This window comes from Lupinus angustifolius, chromosome LG04 (genome assembly GCF_001865875.1).
Source record: "Lupinus angustifolius cultivar Tanjil chromosome LG04, LupAngTanjil_v1.0, whole genome shotgun sequence".
NCBI lineage: Eukaryota > Viridiplantae > Streptophyta > Magnoliopsida > Fabales > Fabaceae > Lupinus > Lupinus angustifolius.
Window position 1 is genome coordinate 1824379 of NC_032012.1, and position 12970 is coordinate 1837348.

General features: G+C 31.8%; 2 protein-coding genes across 2 annotated transcripts; one reads left to right on the forward strand and one right to left on the reverse strand.

Annotated features, from left to right (window-relative positions):
* Positions 5798-8931, forward strand: LOC109344785. The gene is made up of 3 exons (XM_019583533.1): positions 5798-6118; positions 7238-7479; positions 7999-8931. Exons 2-3 carry the CDS (start codon positions 7240-7242, stop codon positions 8623-8625), a joined length of 867 nt encoding a protein of 288 aa, XP_019439078.1. The 5' UTR covers positions 5798-6118; positions 7238-7239; the 3' UTR covers positions 8626-8931.
* Positions 11118-12970, reverse strand: LOC109345055 (40S ribosomal protein S20-2-like). Its single transcript, XM_019583816.1, has 3 exons — positions 12784-12970; positions 12586-12699; positions 11118-11517 (listed from the first exon to the last, which is right to left on the reverse strand). Exons 1-3 carry the CDS (start codon positions 12893-12895, stop codon positions 11375-11377), a joined length of 369 nt encoding a protein of 122 aa, XP_019439361.1. The 5' UTR covers positions 12896-12970; the 3' UTR covers positions 11118-11374.

Consider the following 12970-nt stretch of genomic DNA (forward strand, 5'->3'; position numbering starts at 1 on the left):
ATGTTAAATATTCGATTATGACAGCCAAGCTTGTTGGAAGGGGCAGTCACGCACCCCTAAAGAGATTAACTCCTTACCTATAGGGTGAAAGGACACTATAAGTTATACCAAAAGAAAAGCTTAGCATGTCATTGTAAAAATCCTACTATTATTTATAGCTTTAGCAGAGTTGTGGGAAGTTATTTTCTGCATTAGCTTTATTACAGCAGTATGAAGAGAAAGCAAACTATGACTCTAGATGCTGCTTACTTTTTCTATGGTTAAAAGGATGTGTAATTCATGTTACAAGGGTAGCCTAATATTCCTTTTTTAATTGGTATTTTTATATTGTGCCCAATATGTTATGTGTGATGAATCATGTGTAGGATTTATTTATTTACAGCCATGATAGATAAAACAAAAACCAGTGTTTATAAAAGATCATGTTTCCTATCCTATGTGTGTGCATATAATGAAGTATAATTATTATTATACATATAGAACTAGTTGTTCTTCATCATATAATTTAGCTATTTTCAGAAAGGTACACACTTGGTTGATGATGTTCTAATGTCAAGTATTAATGATCTAGGACACTGCAGGGTATTTGTTTAATCCTTCAATTGATTGCATAAACTTTTCTGCTTTTTTTCTTTTTCTTTAGTTTGCAGAAATATCCCATTTGTTTACTGTTGTCCAAAAAATTAAGATCTGGTTAAGTAACATATTGTGTATCAAGGGATTAAATCAACAATCATGAACAATCAAATGAAATAAAATAAAATAACAAGACTTATATTGTTGATACATTACATACTACTTCTACTGTATTGGTCCATAATTAAGTGTTTTTTCTTCTATAAAGTACAAAGAATTGGAGCAATTATGAATGATGAACTAACAAACAGGTAGAAGCCAAATAAAGAAGGCAAGGGACCAAAACATTAATTGGGGCATTAGGTGGTTTACGTGACCAGTAATTATGTACTTTTTTGGTTGTATTAAGAAAAAACACGTTTTGTTCCTTTTTCGATGTTCATGTTTAATATATATTGAGCTTCATCATAGATATTAAACTATTTTAAATAAATAAAAGAGTGTCTGCATTACTACAATGTACACACTCGTGATGATTGTAACCTCAAATTGAAATAAAACAAAAATACAAGAAGGTTGTACTAGTTTGACACAAAATTGACAGAATCTAGCACATTGATTCTGTTTCTGCCCATGCTATAAAATGCTGGTTTTGATTTTTTTACTTGTACATATCACATGGTAAATACTATTATCTAAAGTAAAAGAAACAAATATTGTTAGAGACCTCATTAATATATATATATATATATAAAAAAACCAAGTTCAAGTATTGTGTATGAAGATTAAATCTCCCCTAGGGAGTTAGTCTAATTAAGCTATGGATATCCAGTTCAAACAATAGTTATCTTCCGATGAATATCATCTTATGGATAATTCTTTTGATTACAAAAAAATTGAAATTTTCATAGGAAAAAGCTGTTGAGACTGAAGACAATAAATAAAAGAAAAAAGAAATAGCACATGGATTTAACATGCTCCAATCAACATGATATATATTTACAAACCACCATCAAAAAATTTCTTATAAAAGAAAAAAATGTTTATTAGAACCATAATAAACAAACTAGACATCACATCTTAACTACAAAAAAACCTTAAATCTCTAATACCACTTATCATAACTGAGGAACCAAGTAGTCAGGAAAATAATCCAAAGTAGAGCTGCAATCAGTGGATTGAACCCAAAATTTTAATGCCTTACATTTACAGATCATGCACTCCATTGTTCCTTGTTTTAACTATGAGAAAAATATATATGCATTGACAGTTTAAAAGTTTTTATATACTATCAGTCTATCATATACTAACGAATGATAGTGTATAGATATTATACTTTTTTAACAATTAAAAGACAAAGGATGTCGTGGAGGTGGCTGACTGAGTGGTCTACTTTCTTACAACTTGTGCCACTCTTAGGTTACAATGAGTGCCTTTCTCCACTCAATTGAAGAAGCTACTGCAAATTGATGCATAGGGCTAGGACTTATTAGTTCCACAAGAAATTATACATGTACAAATTATGTAAAATATTTTCCATTCAAAGAGTATTTAAAGAATGTATTTAAAGAATGTATAAATAAGAGTATTTAAAGAATGTATGAACACAAGTTTGTGTTCACTATCATTACTTTTTTTCCTCCTCCCTCGTGTGTCTTCCTACACCAAATGGATTTGAGGGAATTTATGTAGTACATGGTAATAAGATTGAGTTATGAAATATTTTTTGAAATTAATTTTATAATCAATGTTAAAAAGTTAATTGATAAATAATGTAATGTTTCACAACTTCTGTACAGATATAGTGTGCTAAAAATGAGAAAAAGATATTCAGTTATTTGTGGGTAGGTCATGATTTCAATGAGACAATGTTTCTAAAGTGCATGACAAGAGAATTTCTGTGTAGGAATAATGTTCAGCAAAAGAATTTGGTAAACACAAAGGTGGATCTGATTTTTATTACTGTCATGCTGAGAGCAACTCATGCCAGCAAAGAAACTATTTTCAAGTGAAGCTTGATAAATCTCACAGCTTTAATTGACAAACTTTGACTCCATTTAGATGTTCATTTCTATACAGATTTATTTCTCTAGATCTCAATCTCTATCTCTCTTGTATTTGGAAACAATCAAATTGTATAAGAGAATAAGGAAAATAGAGAAGAACACAAAAGTTCGGCCAATTATATCGAAATCTCTAAGAGCTTTGAGACACTCCCACTTTGTATTAGATAATAAGGTTTTGTGTTTGTAGATAATATTATTCTTTTCTTCTACATTAGGTTTAACATATAAATATATAGTCGTCGGCCTCAACTCATTGATATCAGTCCATATCAATAACTTGTATTATTGTTTTCTAGACAAAAAATCCGACCCAATGGAATATGAGTGATTGTGCAACACTTCTCATACCCAGTTTTCCTAGAAAACGATAATATAATAACATCATCGTCCAAGAAAAATGGATAGTGATATCTTAGATTTTTTTGAGTTTAGGTGTCGTTTTGTGCAACAAGGGTAAGGTTGGATCTCTGTGTTGTTTAGGTGTTGTTAATTGTTAGGTAGGTCCATTCCCCATGTGGATGATTCCCTCGGCCAACCCTAAAACACACATTTCTTAATAACATAATCTTGATTCCATGAGACAATCTCATGCAATATATTCATTAATCTAAAAAAAGGAGAATTAAGGGTTGACATAACGTAAAAGAGAAATCAAATGAACAAGTTCAAAGAATCATATACTGTGAAATTATCATTTCAACCGACCTTATAATTTATCTGCCTGCTTTTAGAAAATAGAAAGAAAAAAAAATATTACTTACACTATAATTTTTTTATACATTATCATTATATCATTAATTATTTATATTTAATTATTATTGACTTTTAAAAAATGCAAATAAATAGTGAATAACATATTGATTATATATAAATCTTTATACTGACAGAGAGATTGTATATACTATTTAGATAATGTTATTGGTCCTTGGAATTGGATGCAATGTCTCATTTTTTAAGGGATTGATTCATTTCTTAAATAAAATATTGAAATGCATTAACGAGGACAGATAGATCAACAGCCACATACGTATACCTCACAAATAAATGTACAAATGTAGTTGAAGATTTCTCACCTAAAATGTTTCGTTTATCTGGTTAAAAAAATATAATTTATCATCATTTTATTCAATATCAAATAACTTAATATTATTTTGATCAGAGTGAATAAGGTGAACTGTAATACTTTTTAAGATAATAAATATTTTCTCTGACCAAATGTAGCAATAATACCCTTAAAGAATTAGAGGGCAAAGGTAAAAATGAGATCTGATAGCTAAAAACAGGAACACGTTTTCTTTCTCATAATATATGTTACTCTATATATTATGAGCTGTGATTGATTAAAAATATATATTTAAGTTAAGAGTAATTATTAAGTGTTTTCTAGTCAAACATAATTTATGATATATGGTATAACATACATTATGAGATAAAAGTTGTGCTCCCACTATCAACTAAACAAATGAATATAGACTAGCATGTGCACATGCATGATTGATGAAAGGAAATGTTCAAATAGCAAAATATATGCATTGCTCAATGATCAGAAGCACAGATAGATATGTTTGGATCTGATTTTTCAGGATCAAGATTTTGTAATCTTGAAGGCTTATGGATTTGTTTTAAGTTTTATGTTCCCATGGAGATATTTCTGGCCCTTCAGATTTTGGATGGAAATGATGGATGAGATGGGAAGGTTCTCTTTTATCTTAACTATATGAGTTTATGTTTTCTTTCAATTATTGTTGACAACTCATCAACAAAGAACTTCTATTTTCTGTTCACTTTGACAATTATTATTGGCATCCTTCCAACTTTTTTAGACAAGAAAATTTATGCAAGGAAAAGGACAGGAAGGAGGCACAACTTAAGTGGCAACATCCCATTGGATGCACCAAAAACCATGTTACTTTCATCCTTCTAACATATGTGCTTAATAAAAATTGATGTATTTAATATATATGAATTTAAAAGTTGTAATTTTTAATAAAGACTTTGTACTCTGCCAAGCAAAATGAAAGTTATCAAAGTCTTTATATCCAATCTAAGTATTATTTTATGAATAATGAGGCACAAACCAAAAATAAGTTAATCCTAGACAAAACTGACCCAGAATAAATGTTAAGGCTCGATTCTTAAAATAATTATATTTATTGAGAGAGATAATTACAGTACTTAGAGAAACTAATCCCTAGTCCAGTGCCAAAGACTTAAAAATAAATAATTTCATATAAAGTAAAGGGAAATTCTTTCTGGTGAGTTTTTGTTATTTCTTTTTCCACAACTTAGAAGGAGCATAACTATGAATCTTGATTAGTTGATCCTCTGAAAATAACTTTGAGTGTGTATGGCTTCAACGGTATAAGGATAGAAGCAATCATTATCAATTTCAATTACCAAGTACCATGGAATTTACTGCTGCCAAGAATAGTTCAGTGTATGGAATCCCAATAATCACATGAAACAAGTGCTGTGGTGAAATCTCAAACATAAATGATGACTAGATATTGTTCTGCATGTACGGAAAAGAATAATAAAATCTCAACCCATGAATATCCACACAAAAAAACAATAGTATTTAAAGGAAGAGGTTGTAGTCCTATAAGAAAAAGCACTAAGTTTCATTGTTCATGCATATCTTGATTAAGTCCTGCTAGACTTTGTCGGGAATATCTTGTTCGCTGCCCTACATTGGTTCATGTTTAGGACTGTCATTTATTTTCATTATATTATTATGCAATTTTGTGGTCCCATCACTCTTACCCTTTTTCATATTATAGTTAAGCACAAATATGCAATATTTACAAAATGCAATAAACTAAAGTATATGTTATACAGACAAAAACCACCAAGCTAAGGGATTTGTTCTAGCATAACCATAGTTCTAGTCCCTAAATGCATCTGCCTTAAAAATTTGATAGTGAAAGCTTTATCGATTTATGAGTTAAACTCCTCTCAATTACTAAAGAGCATAGTTATATAGAAAAGCAAAGAAAAACTAAAGAATAATGACACTTATATCTTTTCATTTATATTGATATTATATTTTTACTTTTATGACTTCAGCAGGATTACCTGTACGGCTCCAAACAAAATATTCATATCATAAATTTATAAAGTGACCATCTCTCTCTTACTCTCTCTGAATATCACATAGGCCCTCACACATATACAAACACATTGCTGCTCCATTTTTTGCTTGCCTCCTTTCCTCACAGCCTGTCAAAGCCTGAGTTACTAGCACTATAATTACAGTTTAAAATTTTGAGCTGGTTTCTTTGTTGTTTCTAATGAAATGATTGGTTCTGTCTAGAAGCATTACTTTCTCCAAACTCATAAGGTGGTGCAGTACTTAGTAACATATTGGTTTCATTAGTAAATGGATAAAAATGATAGCATGAAGGAGGAAGATATTCAATGAACTCCATCACACAAAACTGCAATTTTGGTACTTCTTACTACATGTTAAGCAAAAGGTAACCTTTTTAAGTTAATTTTATAGCTGGCATCAACTTCTAATGTGTCTGTGTGAAGTAGCATCTTTTAGTTTTCTTGAACTATATTTGATCTTCATCAGACATAAAGTTTAGGTGTTGCCTTTATAGTTGCAGAAAAAGCCTAGCTATGTTTGCCTTTTCTTTTTTACTGAGCCTAGCTTTATAAGGAACAAGGAGAAATATTATATGTACTTTTTTATGAGGCCACTCTTTTTGGCCTGGCCTTTTGGCTAGTGATTCTTTAATTACTCACAGAAAGACACACATCAATGCCTACACTATCTAATGTTCATAATTTTCATGTTTCTTCAGTGTGCTGCCAATGTTTGGTTACAGTTTTTAAACTTTTAGTTAGTAAAGTTCCCCTGCTTAGGAAATTTTACTCAAAAACTAAAACTGGTACATTTGGTTTAGATGGTCTGAATCTAAGTACCAAAAAAGGCAGCAACAAAATCTTACAAAAGATAAAGTTAGTATATGATGAAGCATATGGTTTTGAAATTCTGTGTGTGAGTACTTTGGTTTCTTCATTTGAAATGGAACTATTGTGGTATGATTGCCTTTCAGTTCAGGTCAATACATTCCTGAAATTTATGTTTCCATTAGTATTTGGTGTTTAGATATTAAATTATAAAACCTTTAGGCTAGGTGGTCACACCATAGAAACTATTAAGGATTTAAATGTCAATGATTTGTTTATACGTGATTTATAATAGAACATTATCATATCGTTTGATCCATGTATCAAATCCTGATGAGAGAAAAGATTCAGTTAATGATGTTTTTGTTAAACTTGGTGGTCACACACTTGGTAATAAGTTAGTGTTTCAGCTTTTCTTGGTTCCAATTCAAACAAGCACACAAAATATTCATACTTTTGCCCACTGAATTATATCCTCAACTTCGCACTGATTATAACTCCATTAGTTAGAAAATAGATAGAGAAATAACACTGTTCATTACTTCTCCTAAGAATTAACACATTAGAAGGATTTTTTTCCAATTTCTGATACACTATTCAACACTTTCCTAGGTGTAGAAGTTGATATCTGAAGTTAGTGAGAGAAAAAACTTAAGAAGTTTCAATCTTTTTTTCAGGCATGAGAACAAAAATTGAATATTCCATAAATCTTCTAGCGACCTCAATAGACAGCAACAAGTTCACGGCGAGTGGCGTGGATGTCTGCAAGCATTACCAGAACAAAGGACTCAATAACAGTCATTACAGTATTGGAGTTAACAAATTGCAAGATCCCATGGATAGGAGAGTACTTGAAAAAAACCATATAGAATCAATACAGAAGACAATGCAGATGCATGAGGATATCTTCAAATACCAGGTAGCATAACAGTGTTGTATTGTATACTTTATATTTTTCATCTAAATATAAAAGTTAGGATCCTAATCAGTTTCTGCTAGAAATGTCACTGCATAAGATCAAATGTATTATTACGCGTTTTGCTTCTAAATTCATAACCATTCTGGATTGAATTGAGAGACTTTTCATTTATGTTTGGAGGCCTAAATCTATAAATTACTAATGATGTGCATTCATAATGCTTTGACACAGATCAGGCAGAGGGGAATGCTTTTTGCACCCAACATTTTTGGTTCCACAGCCACTAAAGGCTTTTCTATTTTATTTTCGGATAAAGGCTTGGCTATTATTGTTGTAAAAACTATCCAAGAACTTTTCTAGCAGCTACCATATGTGAAATTATTTGTCAAATTAATTGAAACCTCTTACCATATTCCAATGTGATTTGTTATATGTTGTCTAAGAAAAACATTGTGATATACAACAATTTGAAGCTGTTACTAGTTAGCAATTATGTTTATATCTATTTGGAATTTGTAGGTAAGGGAACTACACAGGGTGCATAGTGTGCAAAAGATGCTTATGGATGAACACAAAAAGGAAAAAGGAAAGAATTTTTGGACCTCCATGAACAGCATAAGCCTATGCCATCCTCATTTCATTCAACAACAACAAACAACACAAATTTCATCTTATGGACCTGATTTACATGTTCAAAGATTGAAAGATATCTACTCAAAGGAAAGGAGTGGAAATTATTCTGGAGAGACCATCAAACGCCGAAGGAGTTTCGATCTCGAAAGGCCTGCTGAGGTAGGATACATTTTTGCTGCAACAAAACATGGCTGTAATGAAGATGAAGCAGGACCTAGCTCTTTTACTGCATTTCAGAATTGTCAAATAAGTACTAATGGCTCTGATGAAGACATGGAAATGGATTTGACGTTAAGTATAGGAGGTAGCCATGTTAAGAAGAAGAAAAAATCTCTTTTTCTTCCATTAAGATGCTTAGATTCACCTAATGGGAAAACTAAGGAGCTGAATTCTTCTGTCACTTTTCAATCAGATAGAGGAAGAGATTGCAGTGATCCTACCACTCCTATGAGCAAGTTCAGTGTGACATTTGATCAAGAAAGAAAGGGTGCCATTGGCTTTCTCAAGGTTTAAAGGCTTAAACAAGAGTTTAACTTGTTTGATTGTATCATTCCCTATCAACTTTACATGGGCCTCTGAATTTATATGGTTCATGTAATCAGATTCCATCATTAGTTTTTACTTCATTCTAATAAATGGATATAACTCATACACCAACTTCAGAGTGGCCTTTCTGTAAATAGATAGAGTTAGTTTGCACTGCTTCCTTAAACTACTTTCATGTCCAACATGTCATTTTCAAACCTAAATGCTATCGTAAACACTGAACCTAGTATTACTAGGCACTTTATGTGAATTTAAGTATACAAGGAAAGTACATTCTCAAACACTGTACCTTGGAAAAAATGCATTACCACCAAATAAAATGAGAGAGTATCACATTGCAACATCTTATAAATGTTCATAAATATCACTTTTTCTAGTATATGGTCTCAGATTGCAGGTGGATGGATTCACTTTATCTGCTCAGGTATCTTTTTTTTGTACTACCAACTTGCCAAGGTATTTTCTCACCCTATTGTTAAGGAACTAATTCATTTCAGATACGTGACTGCCCCTCATAAGTGTTACTCACAAGAATTGAACCATTAACCTTATACTCCTAAAGATCTAGCAGTGAGTTAAAGCCATTTACCACTACTCATACAAAAAAGGCATCTACCACTATTTGTACAACAAAATACCATCATCATCGAGTCAGAATCTTCTCTAGTACTGGAGAGGAAAGTACTCTAAAAAACCAAAGAACAAACAGATTGCAATGACATTTATATCCTTATTTACATTTAGAGATGATACTTTTACCCAACCAAAAATAGAATTTGATCATGGTTCATCATTATTATGCACTCTATACATTCTTACGTGCAGTTGAAATTTCTTCTTTTACTTTGGAGTAGGAATTCCATCTCATTGCAACAACAACAACATGCCCCAACATCATATGAAGTAGAGATGACATTCTTTTTTATGATAAAAACTCTTTTAATATTATGCCTTATGATTTGCAGAAGTAACTTAAAGATTATCCAACAATAAGGTCCACAAAACTACAACAGAATTTATATTCAAGCTCTTGTGAAATATAAGTAATCCTTACCAGCTGAATATCTCTATAATCTAACAACTTCTCCAATCTACAATCTATAGAGCATAATAGAAAATGGATTTTAAATTAAGATTCACTAGTATACTCTCTATAAAGTTGATAATCTACTAATATTCATTGTACTTTAAACTGTCACTATTTTTTTCATGTGTATTGAGAATTATGATAAATACAGCAAGAGAATGTATAAATTCTAAGAGTAACCCAAATATTCTGCCATAAAATTTACCAAAAGGTAAAATTCAAACTCTTTACATTAATAAATAATAAGAACACAATTTTTTATAACAAATCTCTATGTACACATAATGAGTGTATGCACGTAAGAGTTAAGTTTTGATAAGTTAGATATAGAGGTAGATCTTTGAATGAGGAAGAAAGGTGGCCATGACAACATGAACTTTTGTAATTGTGATGCTCTGTTGGAAATTTTTAAATTGAAGAGAATTGAATCATTAGTAAATTAATTAACCAGTTACACTTATTCAACACTACTTCAATTCTGCACTTTGAAAATGAAGTTAGGCTATCATCATTCAACAACTTACCAATATACATAGGGGATGTATATGAGAGCTAGAGGAATAATTCTCGGCCGTTGGATTAAAATTAAGGGCTATGATTAAAAGCTCCTTTTAAAACTCATTCTCTAAAGTTCTCATTGAGAAAACAACAAACATATTATTAGCAACGTTAAGAAACTAGATTTGCTCCATTTTATGCAAGTAGCAACCATACTATTTTTACTTTTCTCATGATTGGAACTAATTTGAGAAGTCTTATTTCCAATTAATTGAAATTATTTTGTACGACAATTTATTGTTTTCTCTTACCTATGTAATTATACAATAATATTCATATTCTTCATAGTTATTTTCATATATAAATTTGGTATTTTTCAAAGAAGGTTCATCATAGACCAGATTTTTTTAATTAAAAAAACAAGAATGCATAAGTTATTTATTATGGTAGTTTAGAGGAGACATATGGGTCAGGATGCTGAAGATTGGTGCAAAGTGGGTTGTGTTGCACCATAATGGAGATATTGTCACACAAGGGTACCACCAAAACCAGAAATGGTCAATAGATATGCATAGCTAATGAGAAGAAATATTATCTTAAATAGTTATGTAGAAACACACATGGATAAAAGGAAAAAGATGTAACATGAGGGTTTTAAAAGGAACTTCTAATCTTAGCCATGCTTCCTCTGATCCTCATCAATCAACTTGAAGATAAAAAGAGCTTCAACCCCTCTGTAACCATGGTGTTTTCATAGCAAGCAACTCCGGGAGTAAAATTAACATTAAGAAGTCTTTTGCTTCAAAACTAAGGTGAGCAACACTAGGCTCCTCATCATTATTATTAGATTTGCAATGAATATAACAATGTCATATAATATCAAACCAAAGCTTAATAAAATGGAAGATTTTAAAACATATTAAGCAATTCATTTCTCATGGTATCCTCAAAATCATAAACAAAAAGATAATCAAGAAGTCTTTTGCTACCCCAAGTGACCAACTTCAGAATTAAACAGCAAAAAGGAAATGAATTAACCCCTAAGGTATTGGACTTGACATATTCCTGACCAAGAAGGTAAATTACAAAACCAAACTAGGCTGCAAAACAAATCTACAATGTGGACCAAAATCAAGCATCTGCAATGGTCACCTCAACCTCGACACCAGGTTCAATTGTGATTGAGGTAATCTGCTTCACCACCTCAGGGGAACTGTAGAGATCAATGATTCTCTTGTGCACACGCAGCTCAAACCTATCCCATGTATTGGTACCTGACAGAACAAGCAGGGAACGAAGGATAGGAAAAATATCAGCCACTTAAAATGAAACAAATAAGAAATATGCATAAACATGTAATGCTTATCAGCACTCCAAATTGCCTATCAACACTCCCGACTAGCCAAGCATGGTTTTAATTTTTTTGATTTACAAGATAACAATCGTAGTATCGTACCATCTGGTCAAGGTGTTAGAACAGGATAGAACACAACCATAATTCCAGATAATATCATTAACCTTATGCACCATGTGCCAAACTCACTGCACTTTGTATTGTGTACCATGTTCATCTTTTAAAAAAAGTCTTCTAATAATAATGTAAGAAATGCCAAACCACATACCAAAATGAACTCAGTAACAGTTCCTGTGTACTACATAACAATGAACAGAAGATGAGATATGTTCAATGTTTGGCACATTTTATAAATAGAACATAACATAACATAACAAAAGGACATAAAAGAATTAAAAAATGACACATTCGGATTCCACTAGAATTCTATTTCACTCTTCTGTCTCACAGTCTGTGCACCAAACAGTATCAAAGAGTGTATATAGCCTCACTCCATCTACATCGAGAAGTATGATTCCGCTACATTATCATCAAACTTTAGTAAGACTATCAATAACCTACGCTCTATCACCACCCACGGTACCATCTCTAAATGCAACAATCAAACACAATTAACATAAAGCAGGATCGAGAGATACAGAATGCCAATAAGCAACACTGTCTTAGAATCACCCAACTACGACAAACAATATGTACATTTAAAAATAAAATAAAATAAAAGCTAGATTACATTTCTCATTAGAATCTCATGAGCTCAGAACTACAAAAAAAAAAAAAAAAACGGCCCAGTGGACGAAGCCACCACTTAGTAGTGTCTGGGGATGTAGATGCACACAGCCTTATCCCGTAAGCAGATAAACTATTTCCAGGATTTGAACTTATTAACTCATGGTCGCTAAGCAACAATCTCACGATTGTACCAAACTCACCCTCAACACTAAAATTAACCACACAAAAATAAGTAAAAATTTAAAGAAAATAAAAGAACCTTCTCCACAAGGGGTTTTCCTTGTAGTAATGTTGAGAACTTTAGTTGGCATTCTAACAGGTCCCTTAACTCTGAGATGCTTATCCTTTGCACCACGAACCAAATCAGTACAAACTATCAAAACCATAAACAATTTTCATTAAATCAACAATAAAGCTGAAAGAATCAATTTTGAATTAGAGGAAATGAAATTGGTACCCTTCTCAAGGTTTTTGACGTTCTTGGATGAAAGGGTGATCCTAATCTTATGGATGAGCTCTGCAGGTTCTTCCAAACCAGGCTTTGTAGGTTTGATCGCGTAAGCCGCCATTGTTTGAGAGAGAGAGAATTGAGAAGTGGTGCAGCTTTCTTCGCTCGAACAATGGAAGCAGGTTATGCAGAACTA

Coding starts and splice junctions, on each gene's coding strand:
- LOC109345055 (XM_019583816.1), bottom strand. CDS start 12,895: ATGGCGGCTTACGCGATCAAACCTACAAAGCCTGGTTTGGAAGAACCT. Junction 12,700..12,783: donor CGTCAAAAACCTTGAGAAGG/GTACCAATTTCA, acceptor TGGTTTTGATAG/TTTGTACTGATTTGGTTCGT. Junction 11,518..12,585: donor GAAAACCCCTTGTGGAGAAG/GTTCTTTTATTT, acceptor TTGTTCTGTCAG/GTACCAATACATGGGATAGG.
- LOC109344785 (XM_019583533.1), top strand. CDS start 7,240: ATGAGAACAAAAATTGAATATTCCATAAATCTTCTAGCGACCTCAATA. Junction 7,480..7,998: donor AGGATATCTTCAAATACCAG/GTAGCATAACAG, acceptor TGGAATTTGTAG/GTAAGGGAACTACACAGGGT.